This window comes from Lutjanus erythropterus, chromosome 7 (assembly GCF_056507025.1).
Source record: "Lutjanus erythropterus isolate fLutEry1 chromosome 7, fLutEry1.hap2, whole genome shotgun sequence".
NCBI lineage: Eukaryota > Metazoa > Chordata > Actinopteri > Lutjaniformes > Lutjanidae > Lutjanus > Lutjanus erythropterus.
Genome location: NC_139323.1, coordinates 41488002 through 41513442, shown reverse-complemented (window position 1 = coordinate 41513442; position 25441 = coordinate 41488002). Strand labels below are relative to the sequence as shown.

General features: G+C 40.6%; 2 protein-coding genes across 2 annotated transcripts; both read right to left on the bottom strand.

Annotated features, from left to right (window-relative positions):
* Positions 1-1488: 1488 nt before the first annotated feature.
* Positions 1489-19320, bottom strand: rab3b (RAB3B, member RAS oncogene family). The gene is made up of 5 exons (XM_084723826.1): positions 18898-19320; positions 13427-13651; positions 5376-5494; positions 5159-5283; positions 1489-2701 (listed from the first exon to the last, which is right to left on the bottom strand). The coding sequence occupies exons 2-5, from the start codon at positions 13649-13651 to the stop codon at positions 2517-2519; spliced, it is 654 nt and encodes a 217-aa protein (XP_084579952.1). The 5' UTR covers positions 18898-19320; the 3' UTR covers positions 1489-2516.
* A 3195-nt stretch (positions 19321-22515) lies between these two features.
* On the bottom strand, positions 22516-23939 carry LOC146324464 (E3 ubiquitin-protein ligase TRIM35-like). The gene has a single exon (XM_084722337.1). The coding sequence runs from the start codon at positions 23929-23931 to the stop codon at positions 22552-22554; it is 1380 nt and encodes a 459-aa protein (XP_084578463.1). The 5' UTR covers positions 23932-23939; the 3' UTR covers positions 22516-22551.
* Positions 23940-25441: the final 1502 nt, after the last annotated feature.

Below are 25441 nucleotides of genomic sequence, written 5' to 3'. Positions count from 1 at the left end.
ACATAACAAGGCATTTTCTGTTTAAAACCCTACTGAGAAGCATCAGACTGGTTTTTGGACATGTGTCCACCTTGGACTCGACCCACGCTTATTAAGTCTTTGACTCAAATGATTTCGGCTGCAGCCCTGCCTGGGAGTTGTGCATCGGTGGTGTAGCCCTAAAGCGTCTTTCAAGCCAAAAACAGCACTAAGTAAGGCCAGTAACAGTTAGTGGGCTATAGGCATATTGTATTCGAGTGGACTCACTATTACGAGCTATTTGAGAAGCAGCCTATCAGATGTTTTTTGGCAGATGACTTGGTGAAACGACTGCGACCTGTAAACGTGTGAACATGAGCAGCTGTGGTGTTGTAAGTTTCTTGTTGTGCTACACTTTGAGAGGAGAGGCAGTGCTGTGCTTTCCTGTAGACCCTGCTTCCAGCTCCTGTTGGCAATGCACTCCAAACAAAATCTCATTTTTTCTGTGGTTGTGCAACCAAAATGAGGTGTGACATTCAGCTAAGATTGGGGCAGTGTGCGTGGGCTAGCCAGATGCTCGTCTCAAAGTTTTTACACAACCACAATTACTGTTGCTGCCACTTAATTAGGAGACTTTTTTGACTTTATCCTTTGGCTTGAGTGTTTCTGGTTAAAATCTGCTTCTCTATCTGCATGGATTGATGTATCTCAAAACAGTTGCACTAACTGTCTGAAAAAAAACACAAGAACTCTTCAAGAAGGCAGTTAGAGTTTTTTGTTTCTACTTTTAGTGAGATATCTTGATAAGTCCATTTGGGGATTTTTTAACTCTCACCAGCAAAAAGAAAAACTCAGATCAATGGTCCCGACCACTGCTCGGAAATATCGGTAGCCTAACTGCACTGAGTGTTGATGAATCTGTGGAGGATTTGTAACTGCATCTTTTTCACAGAGTCTCGTCCTTTTGTTAGTTTTGGCAGTTAGCAATCTGGCCAGTTCAGAAAACTCCTGTAACTGCCAAACAGCCGATTTTTTTCACTGGCTAGTGTTTTAGCAGTTAACTCGTTAGCTATAGTGATTTGTTATTTGGGGACTGCCCATTGTTCCACTAGCCCGTTATTCCGAAACCACAGTTGTCTGAAAAATGTCCCATTTCTTCCCAAATACAAAAGCCCACTGCTCCAAAGGCCTGTTGTTCCAAAAATAAACTCTTTCCTTGTTTTTCACATTTTCCTTGGTGCTTTTTTTTCACCTTAATATCTTACAGCTGGTTCACAGTTGAACTGAAGCATTTAACCTCTTGATTTGGTTCGTTTGGGTCAGCGTGACCACTGGACTCAAAGTCTGGTGTGGACCAAATAACACCAACATGAACCAAACCTGACAGTAGGGCTGGGTATTGGTACTTATCCATCGACTGAAAAAACTCAAGTAGTATTGAAATTTCTCCAAACGATACCTGCATTCGATTCTTTTGGAACTCTGATCTAGGAAAAAATGACTATTTATATGATTGTGATCTTACAGTCAATCACTGCAAGCATTCTTTATAAAGTAGAACCTTTGAAAGAAGGTACTGATTGAAGTACTTCATTGGTACAGACCCTTTTACAACCAATATCATCAACACATTTTTGCAGCAGGAGTAGAGTGATGAGTTATCAAGCTGCAAATGTTGACTTAAATGTTTTAGCAGCACCATAATCACCAAAATGGCTGGTTGTTGCATATAAAATATGTCAGAATCGATATTCCACCAGTCAGTTTAAGTTGAGCAGAATTCCAACAGGATCACGATCGTTTTAAAGCAATCTGCGTCGTTTACAGCTGCAAGCTATTAAATGTGTTGACTGGACTGAGAACGTGATCGAAACTGGTCATTTGCAGCAGCCATTGACAAGCTGTTGTTTGTTTAGGATTTGAAGAGGATCATGATGTGAGTTAAAATAATTTATGTCCATTAAGTTACTACGTAAGTTTGTGATACCAGACTGTATGTTTTCAGAGCAACGGACGTGTTTTCAGAATAACAGGCTGTTGAACAAACGTGCTTCTGGTCCAACAGAACTTTTTTCTTAATCTTGGGGTTTCAGAATACTGAGCGTCTGAATCCCTGCCAGTATTCCCAACAAGGTTCTGGTGTGACCTGTTTAACGAGGACACATGGCACGACTGGGATTTTATTCTAACTTGAACCCCATTAAACAAACTGGCCTCCAGTTGCAGTTAGCACTCAACCATTTCCTCACAGCGGCTCTGCAACCTTTTCAAACTCACCAAATTAAAATCACATTCTGTCTGGAGTGCACTGCCACCCTTACTCCTCCTCTACGTAAGGGCCAACCTCGGATACTTGGGAAGGGAGGGGGATGAAACTGGTTATATAAATGTTATTTAGCAGAAATCGCAGTAGTGATTATTGACTGCTCACAAACATGGACTGAAGCAGAGAGAGTGAGTTGAGGAATGTTACAATAGTTAATCTGTTTTTTTCTTTTTCTCGAGAGCTTTTGGGGAGCGGACGAGGCGACAGCGGAGGGATGGACGTCGACGAATGATCAGCAGCACTTCTGAGGTAGCTGGGCAGGCTTGTCGGTCAGTCTGGTGGTCTTGGTGCCGGGAGCCGCCGGCGCCTCCACGTCCACGCGCTCCGACATCTTCACGCAGATGATGTCCACCAGGCGCTCGAAGACCTGCCGCACGTTGATGTTCTCCTTGGCGCTCGCCTCGTAGTACTCAAAACCTGCAGGAGAGTTTAATGTGAATACATGCAGCTTCATCTGGCAAGAAAATCAGATTAGTTTCTTAAATCAGATCTTTAAGACAGACTCTCTGCTCCATTGTTTGTCCTGACATCACCAGCGTGCCCACATGTGTCGCTATGGTAACCACATAGGCATCAGAAACTATGTATGCTAGTGGCACAGATTCATGAAAGTGAGTAGATAATGGCAGAATTTTTGTTTCTGGGTGAACTATCCCTTTAATATATTAACATATCACAAATTCTCAGGTTCAGATAAGGTCTGACATGTCTATAAAACAAGGGTTTGTTTAACTTGTTTAACCTGTATGAGCCGGTCTGACATATTAAAACATGTCATTAAACATGACAGAGAAATAACATAGCACATGACAGCGAACACAATGAAGTCCATGATATTGAAACACGACATTAAACACAATAGAAAAGTAGTATATAAATCACATATCACTCTCTCCAAACCAACCAAACTCCACTGACAAAATCTGTAATCAATCTGTTAGTTTATTTGTGATTTTGTGTGTGTTTTAAAGGGTTAATTTAGATTCACAGAAGTCACACAAACAAACTGACAGATGGAGGCAGCTGTAGACCAGCAACTCCTGTGTTCTGTGAGGTAAAATTGATGATTTTTTGAATGGAATTTGGTTGGTTTGGAGAAAGTGACATTTGGTTCAGTGGTTTCCTGTCAGAAAAGTTTGTCTGACGGTAAGGATAAGAGGTGAATTTATTCTAAATATAGTGTAGACTTAAACTGCTGTCCACAGCTGTACATTATAATACACTGACTGTGGATAAGTACCTCACACAACCGCACTTCAAATAATCTGAACTATCCCTTCAAGCTAAAAAGTTTGGAAACCAGCAGCTTAAGCATTTGCAGCACTATCTTTAGACTGTTTTCTGACTTGAGCTGGGTGTGGTTTCATCTGTTTGAGTTGAGTTTTCTGTTCAGACTCTTCTTCCCACTTCACAAATATCCCACAAATCCACATGTTTGAGTGTAGTGTGATATCACACAGATGCAGGCTGGATAAACACCTCTGATACGACTCCAATATCTTTTTTTATAATAAAAATGAAATGTCATCTATTTTAATCTCTCCATCTGTAGCTGCTCACATACGCTCTCTTTCTCTGACGTGACTTTTCTTGAGGATACACACACAAGAGAAAATAGGTTTTCTGGTCTGTAAGACTGTAAAACTTGTTGCAGAAAACTGAGTGAAGCCTGCAGCGTGTACGTTTATTAAAGACTTATATCAGTGAAGAAATAGCTCCCAGCAGAGGAGCTAAAACCAGTATTGTGCATTCTTAATTCAAACAGCTCACTGGCCTCAGGAAACAGGCTAAACAGTTTTAGTCTTTAGGTATTTGTCAGCACACACAGCCCAGGGTGAAGTCTCTTTCTCCTGGATTTTACCTGCTGAGCAGACGTTCAGCTGCTCTCTCTCTGCCTCACAGGACACACAGAAAACCTCATTATAACATTCTGGTAAACATCGGTTTTGAAGCACTGCAAAGTTCAGAGTGGGTTTCATAATTATTTTTTCCTTCAAGGAATTATTTACTTTTGTGTTGTTTGCTCCTACAAAAGTGAAACAAACAATGCAGAGTTGTGTTGTAGTCATCATCCCATTCAGACTGGATTCATGTCTGGAGCTCATTTTGGGTCATTTTTCACCTTCATCTGAGTCATAATTTCAGCCACAATGAGCTCCTGTTCTTCTGTGAACTGACTGCTCTTCCTGTGATTCAGAGGGACGTGAACGTGGCTCCAAACTAAAGATCTACGGTGAAGATTCAGGATAAAAACATGGAGTAAATAATATTATTTTGGTCAACTTGGGATGTTGGGGCTTTAGGAGACTTGGATTACACCAGACGAGCAGCATGGAGGTATTTTTTGTTTTTGTTCTGTTGTTTTTTTGTAAACTGGTCAGACTCTGCAACACTTTTCCTGTGCAACTCCAGCAGTGTTTTGTGGACAGAAAAACTAAACCAGACCTTCAGTCAGCATGAAGGTGAGGAGGAATTTCCTTCTGCATAAAGAGCTGCTTGTTTTTCTGCTTTTCTGTTTTTTATCAGCTCAGAATGAAATTTGGCTTTTGTGTGAAAACAGTTAAATATATATCATGTAACATTTCTGTTTCTTACTGCAACAAAGACTCTAAAAACACTTACTTCAATATATTTTAAGTATAATTTATTAGTTTTACCAACCAACGTTTTGTTGAGAGTTTCTGTTGTCGTCAGTTGTCACTTCAGTCTTTTGTATTTAATGGTTGCTGAAACGTGAAGCTGCGTTTTTCCATCTGTCTGAAAATGTGACCCACTGTTTGAAACATGATCACAAATGTTCCTTCAGATAACATGGACGTTCTTCTCGCAGCTGAAACCTGATCTGAAGAGAGTTTAACAGCAGCAGCATCTCACCTAACTGGTCGGCGAGGTGTTTTCCTTTCTCCGGAGGAACGACTCTCTCCTCGTCCATGTCACACTTGTTGCCCACCATGATCACCTGGGCGTTGTCCCAGGAGTACGTCTTAATCTGAGTCGCCCTGAAGGGACATTTTACACACTTTATCTGAAACACGGTATCAGACACACACACACACACACACACACAGTGGATTCTGACACCATCACGTACCAGTCCTGGACGGCGTTGAAGGACTCCTCGTTGGTGATGTCATACATGAGGATGAAGCCCATGGCGCCGCGGTAGTAGGCCGTGGTGATGGTGCGGTAACGCTCCTGCCCCGCCGTGTCCTGCACACAAAAACAAACAGCTGGTCACACATCTGCAGAAGTTTCTACAACTTAAAGATTCAAGTTTACCTAAAGAAGAAAAGTAAAATATCTCCACAGAAGATTATAGGATGGTAAAACTTTGTTTAGTTCATTTCAAGTTTGACTCAAAACTCAAAAATAAAATCTAGTGAAGGCAGCTGCCTTGAAACAGTGCACGCTTTGGCGAGCTCCGTGACCAAGCCCCTGCTCCAAGAACAAAAAAAACACTTGGACAGAGAAAACGGACTAATTTTGTTTCTAAGGCTTATAATTTGGCAAACTAGACTGAATAATAAGACACACATAAGTGAGACAAGTTTATCTGATGTTTGTAAGCCAGGTTTGCAAAAAATACTGCACTAATGTCAAAGTACAGACCCCAAATCTTGGTATATTTTGTTGTTGGACATCATTTTTGTCAACATATTTTAACCCTGTTTAGTTCAGTGGTGTAGTTTGGGGCAAACCTCAGTAAACTCACAGCTGAGAGTTCAGACGTCTGTTTTAAAATCAGCTGTATCCAATCATTGAGGAGAAACTACAGTTTACAGGGCTAAACTTGCTCAAACTGTAGTTTTGTTACTCTCTATGTGACTTTTTCCTTCCTCACATTTTGGATTTATTGTTTGAGTCCAAACCTGTATTTCACAACTCTGACAATTTGATTTTTACAGTGTGGTTTTCACTTGAACATGATGTATAATTAGTGGGTGTTCTGAAGCGCCATCTAGTGGAGACAGGAAGTGACACTGAACTCCTACTTCTGGTGTCCAAAATGTGAGAAATCAGAGCTCCGTCGACCAATCAGACTGCAGCTGCCGCGCAGCCCAACATGCGTGGAGGTGTGAGAGTCCAATCATAACTGCTCACATGCTTTAATTCATTTTTTTTAAATCACACAATTCAAATTTTGATCTTATTTTCTTATGTTAATGAACTATATCTTAATAAACTTCAGTCATAATCAGGATACTTGTCAAATTACCAAATTATATTTGAATCATAAATGATATATGATATGTTTACCTGCAGCTAACGTTAGCAGTGTTAGCAGTAGAAGCAGCTGCTCTCCTTGCAGGTTAACATCCACACGTCTGTGCTGAATGTAGTTACTCGAGTGTTTATATGTCAGTTTATTTTGACACAGCCTACAACCTGATTTTTATTCTCTACCTTTATCAAAATTCTGACAAACTGCGCTGATTTTACGAGACGTCATGTTTGTTCTATTTTCTTCCGTCCACCTCGTTTATTAACAACATCCAGTTATTAGCGTGAGGAGGAGGGCTGCAGATCTGAGATCATGGCAGGCAGCTGCACAACATTTAGACACACAGCTGTGCAGTACATTGATAAAAATATTAAATAGTTTCACTGACTAGTGTTACAGCAACATTTAATCTTCTACTTGGCGAATCCCACACATCCCTCCTCTGGACAAACATGTTGGACGAACCAACCAGCCGACCTCACCGAGTCTCGCTCGTATTCTGTGTACCAACAGTTGGACAGTGTATCGTGTTTACAGTGAGCAGGGATTAGCCCGTATCCCAACAAGCTAAGCTGGGATATTATCTGTTATATTCTGGCAACAAAACCAGACTGTTTGATTTGGCTATTAGTGCAAATGCTGTTTCCATGGAGACATGATAAGACTGACTGGCTCCATCATTTTGACCACGAGTTGCTTTAAAGCAGCAATTCTCTTAATGAGAAACTGCTGCACAAAAACATTAACATACATGAATATGAGCTGATAACAACAGCACGTATCTGAAGAAGAAGTAAAGATACTAATCCTGGTCTGAGAGGCACATCATTATCCATCCAACACACACAAACACCTGTTCTCACCTCCCAATAACACACAGCGAGGCGTTGAACTTCACACTGAGCTCAGTCTGCACTTTAACATCTTTCACTGCATCTTCAGTCGACTCTGAGAATCACTGACTGTCTGTGTTTCTAACCAACATCATCTGCAGTCTGCATCCGCCCCTCTTCCCACCTGGACGCAGGATTCCTACGATTTTAGCCATTTCCAGGTCTGGATGAGTTAACAAGAAGTTACAAATCTACTTTACTGGAAACCTGCAGTTAAACAAAATTGTTTTAATCCCTGATTTAAATGAGGCGACAGTTTCAGCAGAGAAAACTTGTTCCACAGGTAGGGAGCAGAGAAAATTAAGGGTAGGGTGGGTGGGACCAGTTACTTCACTTCCTCTTTGAGCAGAAAAGTTTGAAAAAGTATTCTGAGCACTGGCTCAGCTGAGTGTCCTAAACGGGAAAAGAAAGCAAGATGAAAGTTTTTCTTCATTAAAATGAAAATAATGATACTGTGTTTATTCTTCATCTTGTTGTTTGTTGGGAAGAGGAGGGATCATGTCAGCATCATGATAATGTTGCATCTACAGTTCCAGATTTTTAAAAGTTCTTTTAATATGAAAATTAAAAATGTGAAAAATAATCAGGTGGTTGGAAATGTTCTTAAATAAACACATGATGGTTTTGGATTTTGTGCAGGGACTCATTGAGACTTTCTGAGCTGTCAGTGTGAAGATCTCGATGCTCCAAACACTCATCCGTCTCCTCTAAGACTCTTAACCGTCTTATCTGACGCACCGATCGATCCGCAGCCGCCGATCACCACTCGACTGCAACGAACCAGCTGATCCTCAATGTGACTTTCACACCCACCCAATGACGACTCCCAACACATTCAGCCGCCATTCTCTACCATCTCATGCTCATACCACTACAGCTGGTCTGGGTGCAGTCATTCTTCTAAATTTAGCTCTTTTGTGCTTCGCTTCCTCTGCACTCGTCCAACAATCCCTGCTTTTCTCCTGCTTTTTACTGTGGGGTTCAGCAAGAGCTCGACTGCATCTAATTAATTGAAATTTGATGTGGGGCGTGATTATATATGTGTGTGTGTGTGTGTGTGTGTGTGTGTGTGTGTGTGTGTGTGTGTGCAGTAGCGACATTAATCATGGAGGCTGATAAGCAGAGCCACAGGCAGTGACTGATTCCTCTCGGTTTAGTTGAAAGCAGAGAGAAATGTTTGATTCCCACAGAGGAAGACGTCACTGCACTCCAGCAACGTGGCCAAAAGTATGTGGACAGCTGATCATGTCAGTCTGAATGCAAGATGCAATAAAGTTGTGACAGGAGCAACAAAAGACTGAAAAAACACCTGTTTGGAACGTTCCACGGGTAAACAGGTGAATTAGTAACAGATGACAGGTGCAGGTTTTCACCACTTTGTGAAAAACTGCAAATAGTCCAACAGTTTAAGAACATTTGTCAACACAAAACTGCAGGAATTTATAGATTTCACCATCTACAATCAATAATATCATTAAAAGATTCAGAGAATCCAGAGAAATCTCTGCACGTAAGGAACAAGACCGAAAACCAACACTGTCTGTGACCTTTGACCCCTCAGGCAGCACTGCATTAAAAACTGCATTAAATACCCTCATCATTGTATAAAGGATACTACATGGACTCAGGAACACTTTGGAAAACCGTTGTCAGTAAACACAGTTTGTCTACAAATGTAAGTTCAGACTCTACCATGCAAAGAGAAAGACATATATCAACAACATCCAGAAACACTGCAGACTTCTCTGGACCAGAGCTCATCTGAGATGGACTGATGCAAGGTGGACAGAAAGGTACATACAGGTGTTTGGAGCAACACATGCTGCCATCCAGACGACGTCTTTTCAGAGACGTCCCTGCTTATTTCAGCGAGACGAAGCCAAGACACAATGTGGACGTGTTCCAACAGCGTGTCTTCGTAGTAAAAGAGTTCAGGTCCTAGACTGACCTGCCTGCAGTCCAGACCTGTCTCCCGTTGAAAATGTGTGGTGCATTATGAAGGACAAAATACGACAACAGAGACTGTGGACTGTTGAGCAGCTGAAGACGAATATCAAGAAAGAATGAGAAAGAATTTATCTTTAAAACTTTAACAGTTATTGTCTCAGTTCACAAACACTGACTGAGTGTTAGAAGAAAAGATGATGGATCACAGAGAGAAACATGATCCTGAAACAACACAATGACTGGAGATTTACAATAAACTATAAAGTTAATCAGTTTAAACATTAAACATTCAATTAAATATAGGTTGCAAGATTTGTGCAAATCATTGAATTCAGTTTTTATTTATGTTTTTCATGACTTTTTTTGGATTAGAGTTTGTATTCTGGTTTAATTGATTAACGGTCATTTTTCAAGCTAAAATATCAAACATTTGCTGGTTGCAGCCTCTTAAGTTTACGTATTTGCTGCTTTTCTTTGTCACTAATGACAGTAAGAGAGTAAGATTCTTTGAGTCGTGGACTGTTGGTTGGACGAAACAAGACATCTGAAGACATCGACTTTGGTCTCTGTGAAATTATGATGAGAATTTTCACATTTTTTTAAACACTTTATAGACTAAACATTTGTGAGAATGTGAAAATAATAATTAGTTGCAGCTTTAAAGATCACTATAAATCATAATCAGTCTAAATGGCCAACCTTATTTCTTCCCTTGTTGTTCTAATTTCTACAAAATGTGACAAAAATTCTAATATTCTCTTTCTTCCTTTGCTGCGGGTGCCCTTACTTTATTATTACTATAGAAGCATTATAATGGAAAGCACAATAATAAATACAGACTTTGCATTCAGTTCTTCAGTTTGGTGCAGTTTCACCGACAAATGTGCACTTAATCAAATCACCAGGACCAACTGACATGCAGTGACTCCGAGACTTCAGGGCCTGCTTAATTTTTTGTTGCACTGCTTTGTGTCTATTTTTATTTTTCATCAAATAGAAAATAAAGTCGTCAGCACTCACAAACATGTATGCAGTACTTTTAATGCTACAGCAGAAGGAAACTGATGAGTTTGAGCTCGAGGCTTTTCCTCAGCGTCTCTCTATTTTTACTCATGACTCTGCTTTCAGTTTGAATCAATCGACTCTGATTAGCTCCACTTATGGCATAGCCCCCCCTCCTTTCACACACACACACACACACACACACACACACACACACACACACACACACACACACACACACACAATCCCCCCCCAACAGCTCCTCTGTCCCCTGCCGGGTCTCAACCTCTTCGCCCCAAGAGGTCTCTTTAATTGCCACTGAAGACAGCACTGTTAGTGTGTGTGCATGTGTGTGTTGGCAAGAGAGTGAGTGAGCGTGAAGAGCTGCTGCCATGGCAACAACATCACCACTGATGATACAAGCTGTAGCCCAGAAGTCTGTGTGTCTCTTTTCTTTTCCTCTCAGCAGCTTGTTGTTGACTGAAAGCAGAACATCATGTTTCACTGCAGCAGCACGCTGATGTACTTCTGTCTGTTAGAGTGTGTTATAAAATACTGATATGTTACTGTGTGTTACAGTATGTTGTAATATATGTTGTCTTTACTGTGTGTTACTGTGTATTATACAGACTTGTAATGCAATTACATAATCATCCAAAAAAGGTAACTGTATTCCATTACAGTTACAGATAAAAAAAAGAATTAATCTGATTACAGATTGTGGATTATTAGTAGGGTCACAGTTTTAAAATAAAGAATGATATCCTACCATTCACAGACCACACGCAGCTGCCAAGTCATTATGATGGCCTCTAGTGAAAAAATGGGGTGGAAATATTTGTCTTCAAATCAATCAATCAATAAATAAATTGTGCACAACAAAGGAAGGACAAACTGATAAACCAAACAACAGAAAACACTTACAGCTGCAACAATTAATCTATTATTAATAAACTATTAAATTAATCTGCATCTAGTCTGATAATCTATTAATCAGTTTTCATTTCTCTGATTTCAGCTTCTTAAACGTGAATATTTTCTGGTTTCGTTACTCCTCTCTGACAGCAAACAAGATATTTTTGAGTCATGGACAAAACAAGACATTTCAGGACGTCATTTGAGCTATGATCAACATTTTTCACCATTTCCTGACATTTCATGGGCCAAACAACTCATCAGTCAATTGAGAAAATAATTGACCGGTTAATTGACGATGAAGATAAAAGTTAGTTGCATCTCTGGGGAGCTTTGGAGGAGAGAGGCAGGGGGAGAGCAGAGCCTCTGGAGGAATAAACACTGCAAGTGATGTACAGACATACAGAATGGAGAGAGGGTTAAAGAGGAGAGACTGGAGGGAAATAGAAGAAAGAAGCAGAGAGTCTTTAGTGTTCAGTTCAGAGGCTGAACTGAACACAAACACACACCCAATGTGTGAAAATTCACTTAACTTTCTGTGCAAACACACCAACATTGATCCATAATAAGTACCAAACTTTAAAAAAGTCCCATATCAAACAAATACAGAAAATTTGGTGTGCCATGCAACACTAGTGGGGTGGACCGGCCGAAGTGAAGGGCCAGAGCAGCAGCTCACAAACAGGCAGCCGAGCTCCGGTGGAGTCGGGTGCAGAGAGGAGCCTCTGGAGGTTTAAACAACCAGAGTCATATTGGATTCTGCTCTGATCTGATGTACTTTATGTCTTGAACATTCAGACGTACAGGGAGGAGCAGGGAAAAAGAAGAGAGACTGAGGGGAAATAACACAAAGAAGTGGAGTGTCTTGACTGCGCACTTCAGTCAGAGGCTGCACTGAACACAAACACACACCCTTAGTGCAAAAACTTGCCTCATTTTCTGTGTGAACACACCAATATTGACCCATAACAAGTACTGGATGTTGGTAAATTGTAATACTGAACAGTTTTTTAACAAAAAAAGCATAAAATAAGCACACCCCTAATGCTGCACTATACAAACTGTTTGAAAATGTCAGATTTTGTTGTTTGATTCACTGTGTGGGCTAAATGTGGCTGAAAGAGATGGACAGGATGGAGGAGGAAGATAAAAAAAATTAACAGACACTCTGAAATGTCCACATTTTACCAGCCACTCAGTAGATTACCATTGTTTTTTGGCTGGTGAGTGAAGCAGATCGACCAGACATTTGCATATTTAACCAGCATTTGGCTGATGCCAAGTTTGGGCCGTGTGACTGAGAAAGTGAAGAGTTGGAAAAGTCAAAAGTCTGTTGGCTGTTTTCAGAGCTGGTTTGCTGAGAAAGATCTGGTGATTGATTTTAAAAGCACCAGGATGCCCATCAGTTTAGTGTTAGTGTTTTTCTGATACATGGGGAGTAGACATTCATAATGTCATTGTACCTGAGTATAATGACAATAAAGATCTTTCTCACTCTGATTCTGATTTCTGATTCATCATTGCACGCTGCCATCTCAACATCAAGACACATTTCAACCTGAATGGAACAATAACATGAAGAGAAGACGATTCTTTGGTGCATCCATCGGTGCAGATGTAACAAGACAAGCTTTGCACAGAGACAGTCTGCAGAAATGTCCTTCAGAAGACAACTTCTACTTTGACCAGAGTCTTTTCTCACACAAGCATCTGTACTTCTACTGCAGTAAGGAATGTGTGAACTTTTGCCTCCTCTGCTTTAAGGTCAAAATAAGCCGTGGAGGAACAACCATGAAAACACTTGTAACAGCAAACCTGATTGGACCAATCAGCCAGCTGAATGTGATCAATATGAAGAAGCTATGAAAGCCACGACGCCTAAAACTAAAGCTAGTGAGTTCAGAGCCAGCAGCCTCTGTTATCTTTCACGGGTATCAGAAATGAAAAGACCAAGATTAATTAAAGAAAATCTGAATCCACTGGTGCATCTCTGATGATCAACAAACTACGGCAGTTTTTTGCAGCTGTGTGCTGATGTATTTAATGGAACCTTGCCTGATGTATCATCGTCATGTCTCCTCTACATAATAAATAATAAAAATTATTGAGATTTTCTTAAAATTGAGCTGCATTTCTAAGCGTCAAACAGGAATCCACACTCACCCAGATCTGCAGTTTGATCCTCTTGTCGTTGCGATACACCGTCTTCACCTTGAAGTCGATGCCCACGGTGCTGACGAAGGAGTTGCTGAAGGAGTCGTCGGCGTAGCGGAACAGGAAGGATGTTTTCCCAACGCTGCTGTTGCCAATGATCAGCAGCTTGAACATGTAGTCAAAGTTCTGGTCGGAGCCATCCCGCTGGCCGAAACGCTGGTCTGCCTTCGCCATCTGAAGGTTTAGTTTGATAAGAGAGGAAAAAAAAAAACAAAAAAACACAATCAGTATCATGAAAAATGATCGAAACAAAGGCGAAATTTCCACTGGAGCCTGGAAGTATCAATTATTTGCACAGTCAGTTAAGTTGTTCATTATTTTTTCAATTAATTGATTATTTGTTTGATCCATGAAATGTCTGAAAATGATAAAAAATGTTTTTCAGTATTTTCCAAAAGCCAAAGATAACGTTCTCAAATGTCTTGTTTTGTCCACAACCCAAAGATATATCAAAAAATTATTCAAACTGATTAATCAATTATCAAAATAGTTGGTGATTAATATAATAATCAATTAACTATCGATTAATTGATTAATTGCTGCAGCTCTACACTGGAGACATGGACAATGGTGCCATGCTATTGTTCAAACAGCCCAATATTCCTAAACCCTAATAGTCCAGAAAATGTCCCACTGGACTGAAAGCCTTTTGTCTGTCAGACTGTTACTATGACAACAAAGACCGGGCCTCATACTAGAACATTTTCATATTCTTATCTTAAATTTTTCACTGACTTTTTTTTCATACAGCGAGTGCGTCACGTCTGATTCAGGAAACGCTCCTGACTGTGACTGTTTGAGTTCACGTGCATCAAAACTCCCCGATGAAACAAGTTAAGGCTCATTTTTCTGCCTCATTCCTGCAAGTGAAGCAAAATGACAAACTTTACGAGTTCTGTCCTGCTTTCAGAGATCCATAAAAGGAAGTCTGTTGTTTTACCAGAGTCAGCAGTGGAATTAAAATATATGATATTAGAGGAAAAGATCAGTTTTGCGTCACAATTTTCATGTTCACTGAAAAAAAAAAACTATTAAAATCCTGATAATGTGATATTTATTGAGGTCTGAACCAGACAAACATGTTTTCTTTCATCTGGAGAACAAAAATTTTTAGGTCAGGTCGTCTCTGCAGCTCGACAGAACCTCATTATAATTATGTTTTTCACACATTTTTTCTTTTCTGAGAAACTGTGATTTGGTTCTAGTTCTCTGACTGGATATTGCACTTGGCCAGTGGTGGAAAGAGACAACAAAACATTTTTTCTGATTAATATCAACAAAATCTGAGCTTTGACCTAAACTGTGGGGTTTTAATGGCTCTCATGTCGGAGGCCATAAACAGTTTAACGGGTTTTTTGTTCCTCTGAGAAAAACCTCCGACCTCCTGCTGCGTTGAAACTATTCTGAAACCTGCTGGATGAGCTGAAAACTGCACAGATCTGCTCCTGTTTGCTCCTGGAAAGCTGACATTTGAGAAGTTTTCACCCGACCACGACACCAAGCTGCAGCCAAATATGATTCAGCACAAAGAGCCGGCGGATCCTCAGTGTTCAACAAAGACACAGTGCAAACAAACATTTCCTGTTAGACTTCACCTGTCAAGTCAAATGAAGTCAAACAGAGGCCCGAGCTGTCTCTGCGCTCGACCTTGCAGTCAGGTGGCGGTGCACGGCGTGAGGGGGTTAGTGTGTGTGAAGGCTGAATGACTGTGAGCAGCAGATGAGTCGCAGCTGAAGATCCTGCTGGGTTCAATCTAGCGTGGACGGCTGTGTCAGTGGAGACTCATCCTCTCCGTCAGGGGCTGAGGGAGGAACACATGACGACCAAATGCATCTGAAATCATGACTCTGGCTGTGGAGGAACGCTAAACTGACATTTATATGGATGGATGATTTGTATGGATTTTTATCAGACTTATCATCTGATTCATTTAAGACCATTTGGTGGAAACTTTTTCCTGCGTGTCAAAAGTGATTTTGGAGTTTCTGCTGTGAGACTGAATAAAGTTTGCTACAGATCAGTCACTGCAGTACGTCTGTGTTCTGTTCAAGACTTGTCATGTTATCTGTTGTTATGAGTCTCAGTCATAATAATCTTAACCATGTTTTGATTTTTTCACATGGAAAATGTCAAAATTGAGTATGCCAACAAAAATATGGCATCTTATTGACTATAATCACTTTTTTTGAGTGTTCTGTTGAATGAGTGTTAATGCTAGAAAATTTAAAGTTCGATCTATGTTCTGATGATCTAGTTCGAGAAATATGAAATATAAAAAATGACCACCAGAAATGAAAGGAAACATGCTAAATTTTAATAGTGGCCTCTCTGACAACACTGCAGCCAGCACGGCCACAGTCTTTGACATTTATATTCTGGACCAGGACAACTGTTTTACTTTGCATGTTTCATGTTAATTTGAGTCAAAATGACTGCTGAAGTCCACTCGGAGGACACGTTCCCACACGTTCAGATGGTATTCTGTGTTGTAGCATAGTGTCGTCATGGACGAGCTGCAAACTGGAGGTACGTGGATGTCCACACTGAGCCGATACATACACCCTCATGTATTCACCAAAGGTATCATTTCCGCAGCCCAAAACCACTTTTTCCCATAAGCGTGCATAAGAAGTTAGCAGAGGGCTAAACTGGAAGTTAGCCGGCTCGGCTAAAGGAAGTCTGTGGTGTTTGACGGGAAAATAACGGCGCATGTGTAGTACACTCATGAGAATGAATGAGGCTGAATCCGGCCCGGCACCTCATTTCATTTGGCCCCTCAGAGGTTGCAAAGAATATAATTTGCGGTGTTACATTGTGTCCATTAACATATTGATCTCAGAGTGCTGAAGCCATTTGGCCACTAGATGTCCGTTTACACCAGATATCATCCCAGTATCGACACTCCAGCCGAGCGGCAGCAGCTGGTAACATCGACAGCACTGAAGACAAACTTGTGCTCAAAGACGCCAGTTTGGCCTCTTTGTCTTTTCTTATACACATTTGACATAAATTGTATTGTACACTTGAAAATCCTTGCCATTATTTTTCCTTGACTTCTACTTTTGTTAAACTACATACAAAAACAGTAATAATCAAATGTAGAGGGAATTACATAATATGATACATTTATTCTTGAGAATTGGGACAAAAGCGTATTTTGACAAGGTTTTGATATTTACTTTTAAAAGATCAAACTCTATTAAACCTCGTAACCTCCACGTGATTTTTCATTTCGTCAGTGTCGTCATAGTGAGCAGCCATTTTATTTTTAAAGTTTGAAGGACTGCAACACATTTTTAAATCATCTGAAGCTGTGAATTCTTGTCTGTTGTTGTTGTCTGATGTTTTCTGGCCCGGGGGAAGTTTAGAAATTTGAAATATTAAAACAAGCCAAACATTTCATAAACTGCATCTTTCATATACATAAATCCTTAAAGAATAAATTTACACCAACAAAATTAAAATAAGAGTTTTAGCAGTAATCACTTTTGGTGGGGTTTTTTCTTCTTTTTTTTCATAATTCTCAAGAATGGTTGGATAAAAAGTAGAAGTATTTAGTTTTTCAAACAGCAAATTAAACTGAGTTTGAGATCCCTGATGTTTATTTCATTTTCTTCAGCTTCCTCAAAATCTTTAATTTTAACAACATAAACGTGTAAAAAGATAAAATCGCATCACCACAATATTTAAACGATGATATTAAATTATCCTCCAGCAGCAGTAAAAAAAAACAAAACATGAAAATCACAATGAGAACACTGAACTCACCGGAGAACCATCACACTCTGAGAAATAAGGGTTCCAAAAGGGTTCTTTCTAAAGGGCTAAGGTTCTGCCCAGAACCATTTGCCTCTGAAGAACCCTGTTTTGATGAAAGGGTTAATTGAGGGTTCTTTGTAAGACTAAATGTTCCATTAAGAACCATCTTATCATTATCATCCGAAAAAAAAAAATTAAAGAAAGAGTTAAAGGTAGAACGTCCTTGGTAGGTTCTAGATGAAACCCTTGAAATATAAAAGGGCTCTGGGCAGAACCCCTTGGGTGGGTTCTAAATGAAAACCTTGGAATATTAAAGGGTTCTTGGAAGACCTTCTTGTGTGTATTCTGGATGAAACCCTTAGAATATAAAAGGATTCTAGGTGGAACCCTCTGATTGGGTTCTAGATAAATCCTTTATTAAATCCTTGCAATATAAACAGGTTCTTGGTAAAATCCCATGGATGGGTTCTAGATGATACCCTTGGAAAATAAAAAGGGTCTCAGTAGAACCCCCTGGGTTGTTTCTAGATGATACCCTTAGAACAGGAAACAGTACTCAGGAGAGCCCCCAGGTTGGGTTCTGGATGAAACCCTTAGAATGTAAATTGGTTCTTGGTAGAACCCCCTGGGTAGGTTCTTGCTAGCACCCTTAGAATGTGAAAAGATTCTGAATAGAACTCTAAGACGGGGTTCTGGGTGGAACTCCTGCACCATCTGAGTAAAAGCCTTTCACAGATGTTTCTGGTGGCAACGCAACATAAAGTTGGATTTCAGATAGAACTCTCTGAAAGGTTCTTAAAGGTTCTACCAGGAACCAGAAAGGGTTCTCCTATGGGGACAAGCCAAATAACCATTTATGGTTCTAGTTAGCACCTTTAGTTTTAACACTATGAAAGCCTGCAGAGGTGATAGAAAGTACTGCAGAGACACAGTGAACACTGAGGAGAACCACAGAGAACATACACAGGAATGACATATGAAAGATGTTCTACTGGAGTATAAAAAATAACACAGAGAACAGAATAACGTTCTAACAGGCTGTTAGAACAATAAATATAAAGTGTTTTCTTATTAAAACACTCGGACATGGAGAACCACAGGAACACTATACATTCCTGTAGGGAGACGGAACATTATAGACAGACAGCAGATTAACTCCCCACAGAGAACCACAGACACGCTGCACCTGTGAGATTATTATGGGATATCAGAGGAACATTACGTTTTATTGGCTTTTATGAGCGACATATGTCCCCTATAGATCACTAAAGGCTCCATATTAGAACATGATGGAGGTGGTGCAGAACGTTGACAGCCAATAATCAAAGATAATGATCAATATTCAGCGCAGTGTGTGTCCGTGGATGTCATATTAGGGACATTAGAGGAGATTAGAATATAAACTCTTCATTTGAGGATGACTGCAGGAACATTGGCTCCACTGACGCACCGGCTCAGGTGTGATCGACGTTTCTGGATTCTTATCAGTCAACACCATCAGGCCCCTCTGTGTGTGTGTGTGTGTGTGTGTGTGTGTGTGTGTGTGTGTGTGTGTGTGTGTGTGTGTGTTTATTAAACCGATGTTAAACGGTGCTGTTGTGTCATTTTCTGCCCGTGTGTGTGTGTGTGTGTGTGTGTGTGTGTGTGTGTGTGTGTGTTACCTCTGCTGGGCGGATCTGATGCTCTCTCTCTCTGCTCTGCACCTGATGGAGACAGCTCGCTCGGTGTCCGCGCTCCTCTTCAAAAAAAGAAAAAAAGAAAAAACACTCAGAAAACCCAGAGATGTGTCCTCAACAACGGCAGCAAATCGGCCGATCTGATGCACCGAGTGTCTGTTGAGGAGATCAGGAGCACCGGCTGCGTCGTTTGCAATCAGCAGAGTGGAAATTTTTCCTCCAGTAAACCGTAAAACGTCTCTTTTCCTTTCCGCGGCGCCGCACGCAGCTGCTTTACGCACGGCTTTACGCTGACATCCCTCCTGCGTTAATTCAAGGTGGAGCGACGCGATGTGGGAATATTTGCAAAGGCGTCTGCTGCCTGTCACCTCCTCCCCCTAAAAATAGCCACCGCCGGCTTCTCTGTGAATGAACAGTCGTGTCTTTCTTTTTTTTCTTCTTCTTCTTCTCCTCTCTGCTCGCAGGCAGCTCCTCCGACCTATCAGGCGGCAGGTTTGTTGCAGACGCGCAGCGGCAGGAGCGGCAGTCATTTGCCTGCTATGACTCATAACTGAGGCGGTGAGGCGTGTAATTGCTTCAGCATCAATGACAGAGAAAAAAAGAGGAAATATCTGCAACAACAAACATATAAACACTCACACACACACACACACACACACACACACACACACACACACACACACACACACACCAGACATGACCACAAATCAATAAACAACCAGAGGAGCTCACTGAGTGGAGTGCAGATCTCCACCAGTCTGTCAGGAAGTGACCTCTGTGTAACTGCCAACATTTGTGTTACTTTCTGTAGTTTCATTACATATTTTTTCAGTGACTGTTACAGATTACAATTACATTTGTGAAGTAGTTACTCTGCAGCGCTGCTTGTGTCCGATGAGACACTTGTGTGAAATTCTGTCATAATTAGTATATAAATGATTGAACTGGGGTTGAGATTTGTGAGGTTACAGTGACCTTTGACTGCCACAAACTTCATCAGTTCATTCTTGAGTCCAAGTGGTCATTTGTACCAAATTTGAAGAAACTCCCTCACAGCAACCAATTCACGAGGACATGATGGACATGATGTCCGAGTGGTCTTTGACCTTTGACCCCCAAAAATCTAATCAGTTCATTGTTGAGTCCAAGTGGACGTTTCTACCAAGTTTGATGAAAACTCCCTCCGAGTGTTCCTGAGATATCGCCTTCACAAGAACAGGACGGACATTAAGTCACCTTGACCTTTGACTTTTAACCACCAAATATTTAATCAGTTCATTCTTGAGTCTAAGTGGACGTTTTGAAGACATTCCCTCCAAGTGGTCAGAGAGGGACTGGCACGAGGTTAAAGTTACCTTTGACTACCAAAATCTAATTAGTTTATTTTTGAGTCCAAGTGTTCATTTATGCCAAATTTGAAGAAACTCAGCTCAGCCTGTCCTCGCCAGAAAAACAGCCGTACCGAGTTACTGTGGTGACAATCAAACATGTCAAGTCGAGCAGGTCAGATCAGGTCATTCCCCAAACTTCAACATGAAAGCAGTTCAAAGACAGAAGTCAGTTTTAGTCTCTCACTCAGTTTTAATGTTAGTCAATGCTTTAGTCACAAAATCAGTCTAATTTTAGTTGCATCATTTGTTCCATTTATCCCCAGCTACTGTAACAAATCAGTAGTGGGGTAGGTTGTACCAGTGGAACATCTTGTTTTTGACATTAATTCACGTAGTCTGTGATTGTTTAGTAGAAGTCCAATAGAGTTTTATTTGTAATAGATAAATGTGGGTATTAAAGTTTGAGGTCTACTGAGATTTTGATGCTCAAACAAAAAATTGTTACCACCATCCCAGGTCTCCCCTATCACATGAGAATAAATGCAAGTCATTAGCGATGTGCCATTATTGGTTATTAGACCCCAATAATGTTAAATACCTGGTAAAACAGAGGGGTTTTTTTAAATATCTTACTGATACTGAATATCTCCTGAACTTAGCATCATGTTTCACTCAGTTGAACTCTTTTAATAAATCAGCAGTAAAAATGTGTAAAACCTTCATAAATGAGACAAAATCAGAATTAACAGGCTCTTGTGTTTTTCTCTCATCAGTAAAACAACACACATTTTCAATGCTTTATAAAAGATGGACTGCAGATGTAAATCTTAAATTTTGTCGAATTTCTTCCATAATTTTTGCTCTGTGATCCAAATAATTCCTCCTGTGAGCCACCTGTGGGTCACGAGCCAGTGTTTGGGACTGACTGCTTCACAGCTCCTGAAACTGTTTGCAGACACAGGATGTCTGACCACAGAACGACAAACTCTCAAACCACAAAGTCAGCGAGGCGCGGTGTTTGGTGGAGGCTGAAAGGGACGTGTGACACAGATAAACATTCTGAAATATTCAGATACTGATGTTAGAAATGCCTCATGCAACATTTGATGTCACTGCAATAGTGACATCTGATTTCTTTAAAGAAAACTGATCATCATTCTCATGCACTGACTTCTTTTGGTGTAAAAAAAATAAATAAATAGAAATGTGAGTTTGCATTCTAGTCAGGAGTCAAAAGTCTCAAACCCACATTTAGACTGTCTGCTCCTCAGAGAGCTGCATTATCATATAATAGTATTTGTGTAACCAAACACATATTCAACAAAAAAAAATTGAAATTTATGAATTAACGACGAGATTTCCTTTCAAAAATGCAATGAAATACTGGCCACTCATCATACAGATGTTTTATTATAGTTTTATTTTTCCTGCTTTCAATCATCAGCAGAAACCGTAAGAGCTACAAAAAATAAAGGACATAAAAAACAAGGTTTCAAATATAAATCCCTTTATTATTTTTAAGTCTCAACAATTGTCCAATATTAGACAGACCCACCAATAAAGTGTCTCACACTCATATCTGATGATAGACGGGTCCCAACAAGTTAGCACAACAGAAAATACAAAGCCATTTACACAAATATTACACAGATATGAAACAGATGAAAGTAAAACAGGACAGTTTACTGTGTGTACGTCTTGTTATTGTTGCCCCTCTCTGCAGCCCATAATGCAACAGCTGTGCCCCTGACTAAACTCTGGTCATGTGACCCATTACACTCAACATCAAAATAAATCTTACAGAAATACATTTTTTCTAAATAAAGAATATTTTTAAAGATGGTATATTTTAGACAATTTTTAAATTGGTTACCATTTTAAAATAAAAATAACATCTGACTGTATGAATTCAAACAATGAAATCTGACAGAAATATGAAAATAAATGTTAAATTTCAATTAAAAAATGTCTCCGTCAACATTCAGAGCAGTGACTCAGTGACAGCTTTCTGTAAATGCAACCAAATCACTGGACGCCAAATAAACTCACGCTGATCTGGAACAACCTGAATTTTCACATCAAACACAAATTGCTATCATTCAGTTCATGGAAAGTCTTATTTGGTTCACACTCATATCCTTTGAAACGCTAAAACAGAAACGTGATATCGGCAGCAACAACCTCTAACAGGACTCACATCTAACAAACAGCCGACAACAGAGGAACACAGGAGAGAACACAGAGAACCGTGATCCCAGGAGGAAGTCTGAGGGTTGATGTTTTAGTGAATTGTTCGTATTAAAGACTCTCAGACGTGTTGTTGTGTCACACAGACCTTCAGTGGTAATAACTTCAGTTTACCCTCAGTGTGAAAGTATGGAAACATCCTGTCAGTGAAAGTGTGTGTGAAGGTGTGTAAGTGTGTGTTAGTATCAGGATCAGAGAACGACAGGGTCCCTCCGTTCCAGTCCAGGTTCACTCTGATCTTCTGGAGCTTCTTCTGCACGTTAAGAACTGTGTTTTGAGCAAATGGTGAGCGTGCTGTGAGGTAATCTAAAAAGAAATGTATTTCCCATAATCCAGACGAGATGTCTCCCCTCCTCTGGGCAGACTCTGCCAACACACCCAGTGACCCCTCGATACCATCTTCAGCCTGGACATCCCAGCTGTGAGTTCCTGAGTTGAAGCCCTCAGAGCCGAGGACAGAGACGTAATAATATCTAAACCTCTCTGGGTTTTCAGGAAGCTGCTGCTGGTGTTCATCTCGTCTCACACTGGTCAGATCATCAGACAGGTCGACGTTTAGACCTGCAGTGTTTGGGTCCAGAATGACAGGAGTGTAGGAGACCATGTCCTTCATCTTGTTCCAGATGTTGAAGGTCAGGTTGCCCAGGTGTTTGGCCTCGTCTATCAGAGCTCCTGATGGGAGCTGTAGATCGTCCAGCAGGAGGCGCTGCTGGACTCTTTCCACTGCAGCCTTGTAGTTGTGCAGGAATGAGACGTCTTCAGCTCTCAACTCGTCCTCTGTGTCTCTGACTGTGTGTGAAAGAGCTGCTATCTCTCTGCTCAGAGCCTCCATCTTCTCCTTCATCATCTGACTCTTCTGCTCCTCTTCCTCCCTCAGAGCAGCCAGCCTGGCCTCCTCTTCCTCTTCTAGAAACTGGTGAAGCTTCTTAAACTGATCCTTAATCTTCCTCTCTGTGTGTCGGGCCTGGACCTTCATGTGTTCTGCCGTTTGATTAATTTCATCTTTAACTACTTCAACAAACTCAATCTTCTCCTTTAAGGGCTTCAAAGTTCCCTGAAGTCCCTTCTTGTGTTGTCGTGCAGCTTCATCGATGGGTCTGAATCTGTGGTTGGTGTGTTCCTCTGAATCCCTGCAGGCGACACACACCGGCTGCTGATGGTCCACACAGAAGAGTTTGAGTTCCTCAGGGTGCAGACTGCACAGAGCCTGATCTCTCTGCTGTAAGAGGGACTCACACAGGTTCTTTAACTCCGGATTACAAGGTGGGTTAACCACTGAAGATCTTTCCTGACAAACTGGACACACTGGTGAATGTTTCTGTCTCCACCAGCTCTGCAGACAGTCTGTACAGAAGCTGTGGCTGCATGACAGAACAACAGGATCTCTGAAGACGTCCTGACAGACGGGACAGCGGAGATCCTCCTCTGATCTGGAAGCCATTTTTTTCTCTCAGTGAACCTGAAACCACATCAGACCACAGGTTGACACAGGAAGTCAGTTGTGTTTCCTCTCTCTGATGTAGAAAGTTGCATCAGTTGCTTTGATGCTTTGAATGTTTTTTTTTAGTCAGCAGTAAATTGAAATATTTGACTTCTGTCCTCCCTCATATCCTCAGTAACTACATTTACTCCATTACATGTACTCATCAGAGTAGCTTTAATCCAGCATACTTTACTCAAGTAATTTGTAAAAGAACAACCACTACATTTACTCTTACATTTTGATACACCCATTGTGCAACTTTTAGTTAATTAATGAAATAAAAATAAGTAAATAAATCATTAAATACTTTTGGTATCATGACTCTTTTCCCCAGCCTCCGTCACATAATCTCAGAAAGTGGATTTGTAAGTTTGTACATGATTATATTACAATTCACGAAGGAAAATATGTCTGTATTATTAACTTATTCTGCAATTCCCTGTTGTTATGTTACCCCTTGTTTTCTTTTTCATTTGGGATGTAAGAAGAACTGTTCTATACTGCAGACAGTGGATCTAGTTACTCCACTTGGATGATCAAAACTGTCCAGTGTAACACTGCAGTTCGGTTCAGAAAGGCTCCAAGCACGACCTGTCAACAATTCAACACAAACCTCTTTGTGTTAGTGTCCTTTTAAATTATTTTACAGTATGTAATAATGTAGTGTTTCAAAGTGTAGTTTTGACTCTGTGTAGTGTGTTGAATTTAAGTCTACTGATGCTGAATTTACTGTGCAGCTGAAGTCACAGCTTTGATATTGTTGAAAGTGAATCTTACCGTCTGTCTCTCTGTTGTGTGTCTCCTCTCAGTGACAACTGAACTGTGACAAAGTGTTTCCTGGTTTGTCTCAGATGATGTCATGTAAGAGACGGAGCTTTGTCGGTCCACTCGTGTGTTTCATTTTGCAGTGAACAGGTGATAACAGCAGAGCGAAACTTCTGAGGAAAATGCAGGATGTTGAAAAGTTGACGCTAAACTGCACTGCTGGCTTTAAAAAGAATTTATAATATCAATAATGTGTGAAAAATGTGGAATATTTTAAGGATTACTGAAACGCTGATGCCAAACTGAATTCCTGAAATGGATGAAATCAATTTATGTGAGTCTATACATTGTTTTTTTAAAGAGATAGTTCACCCAAAAATGAAAATTCAGTCATTATTTACTCACTGTCATGCCGATTGAAAGTCGGGTTTATTTTCTTCAGTCCACAAAAAGCTGCTGGAGTTTCACAGGAAAACAGCATTGCAGAATCTCCCGTACTATTAACTGCAAGCTGGTGCATCGTTTGACCTTATGCTGTATCTGCTTGCAGGAAAGAGAAAAAGGAGCGATCAGTCTGACACCTTCAGACCACAGAGGACGTGCAGCAGATCTACCTGCAGATAGAAGGACATTTAGCTGAGCTGCTGCAAACAGAAGCAGGGGAAGCTGCGTGGCTGGGAGACATCCTGGATTCATGAGTCAC

What these genes read in the sequence shown, in the direction of transcription:
- rab3b (XM_084723826.1), bottom strand. Translation starts at nt 13,651, where the DNA reads ATGGCGAAGGCAGACCAGCGTTTCGGCCAGCGGGATGGCTCCGACCAG. An exon ending in GGATCAAACTGCAGATCTGG is followed by an intron (nt 5,495 to 13,426) that starts GTGAGTGTGGAT and finishes TTTTGTGTGCAG; the next exon opens with GACACGGCGGGGCAGGAGCG. An exon ending in TTCAACGCCGTCCAGGACTG is followed by an intron (nt 5,284 to 5,375) that starts GTACGTGATGGT and finishes ATGTCCCTTCAG; the next exon opens with GGCGACTCAGATTAAGACGT.
- LOC146324464 (XM_084722337.1), bottom strand. Translation starts at nt 23,931, where the DNA reads ATGGCTTCCAGATCAGAGGAGGATCTCCGCTGTCCCGTCTGTCAGGAC.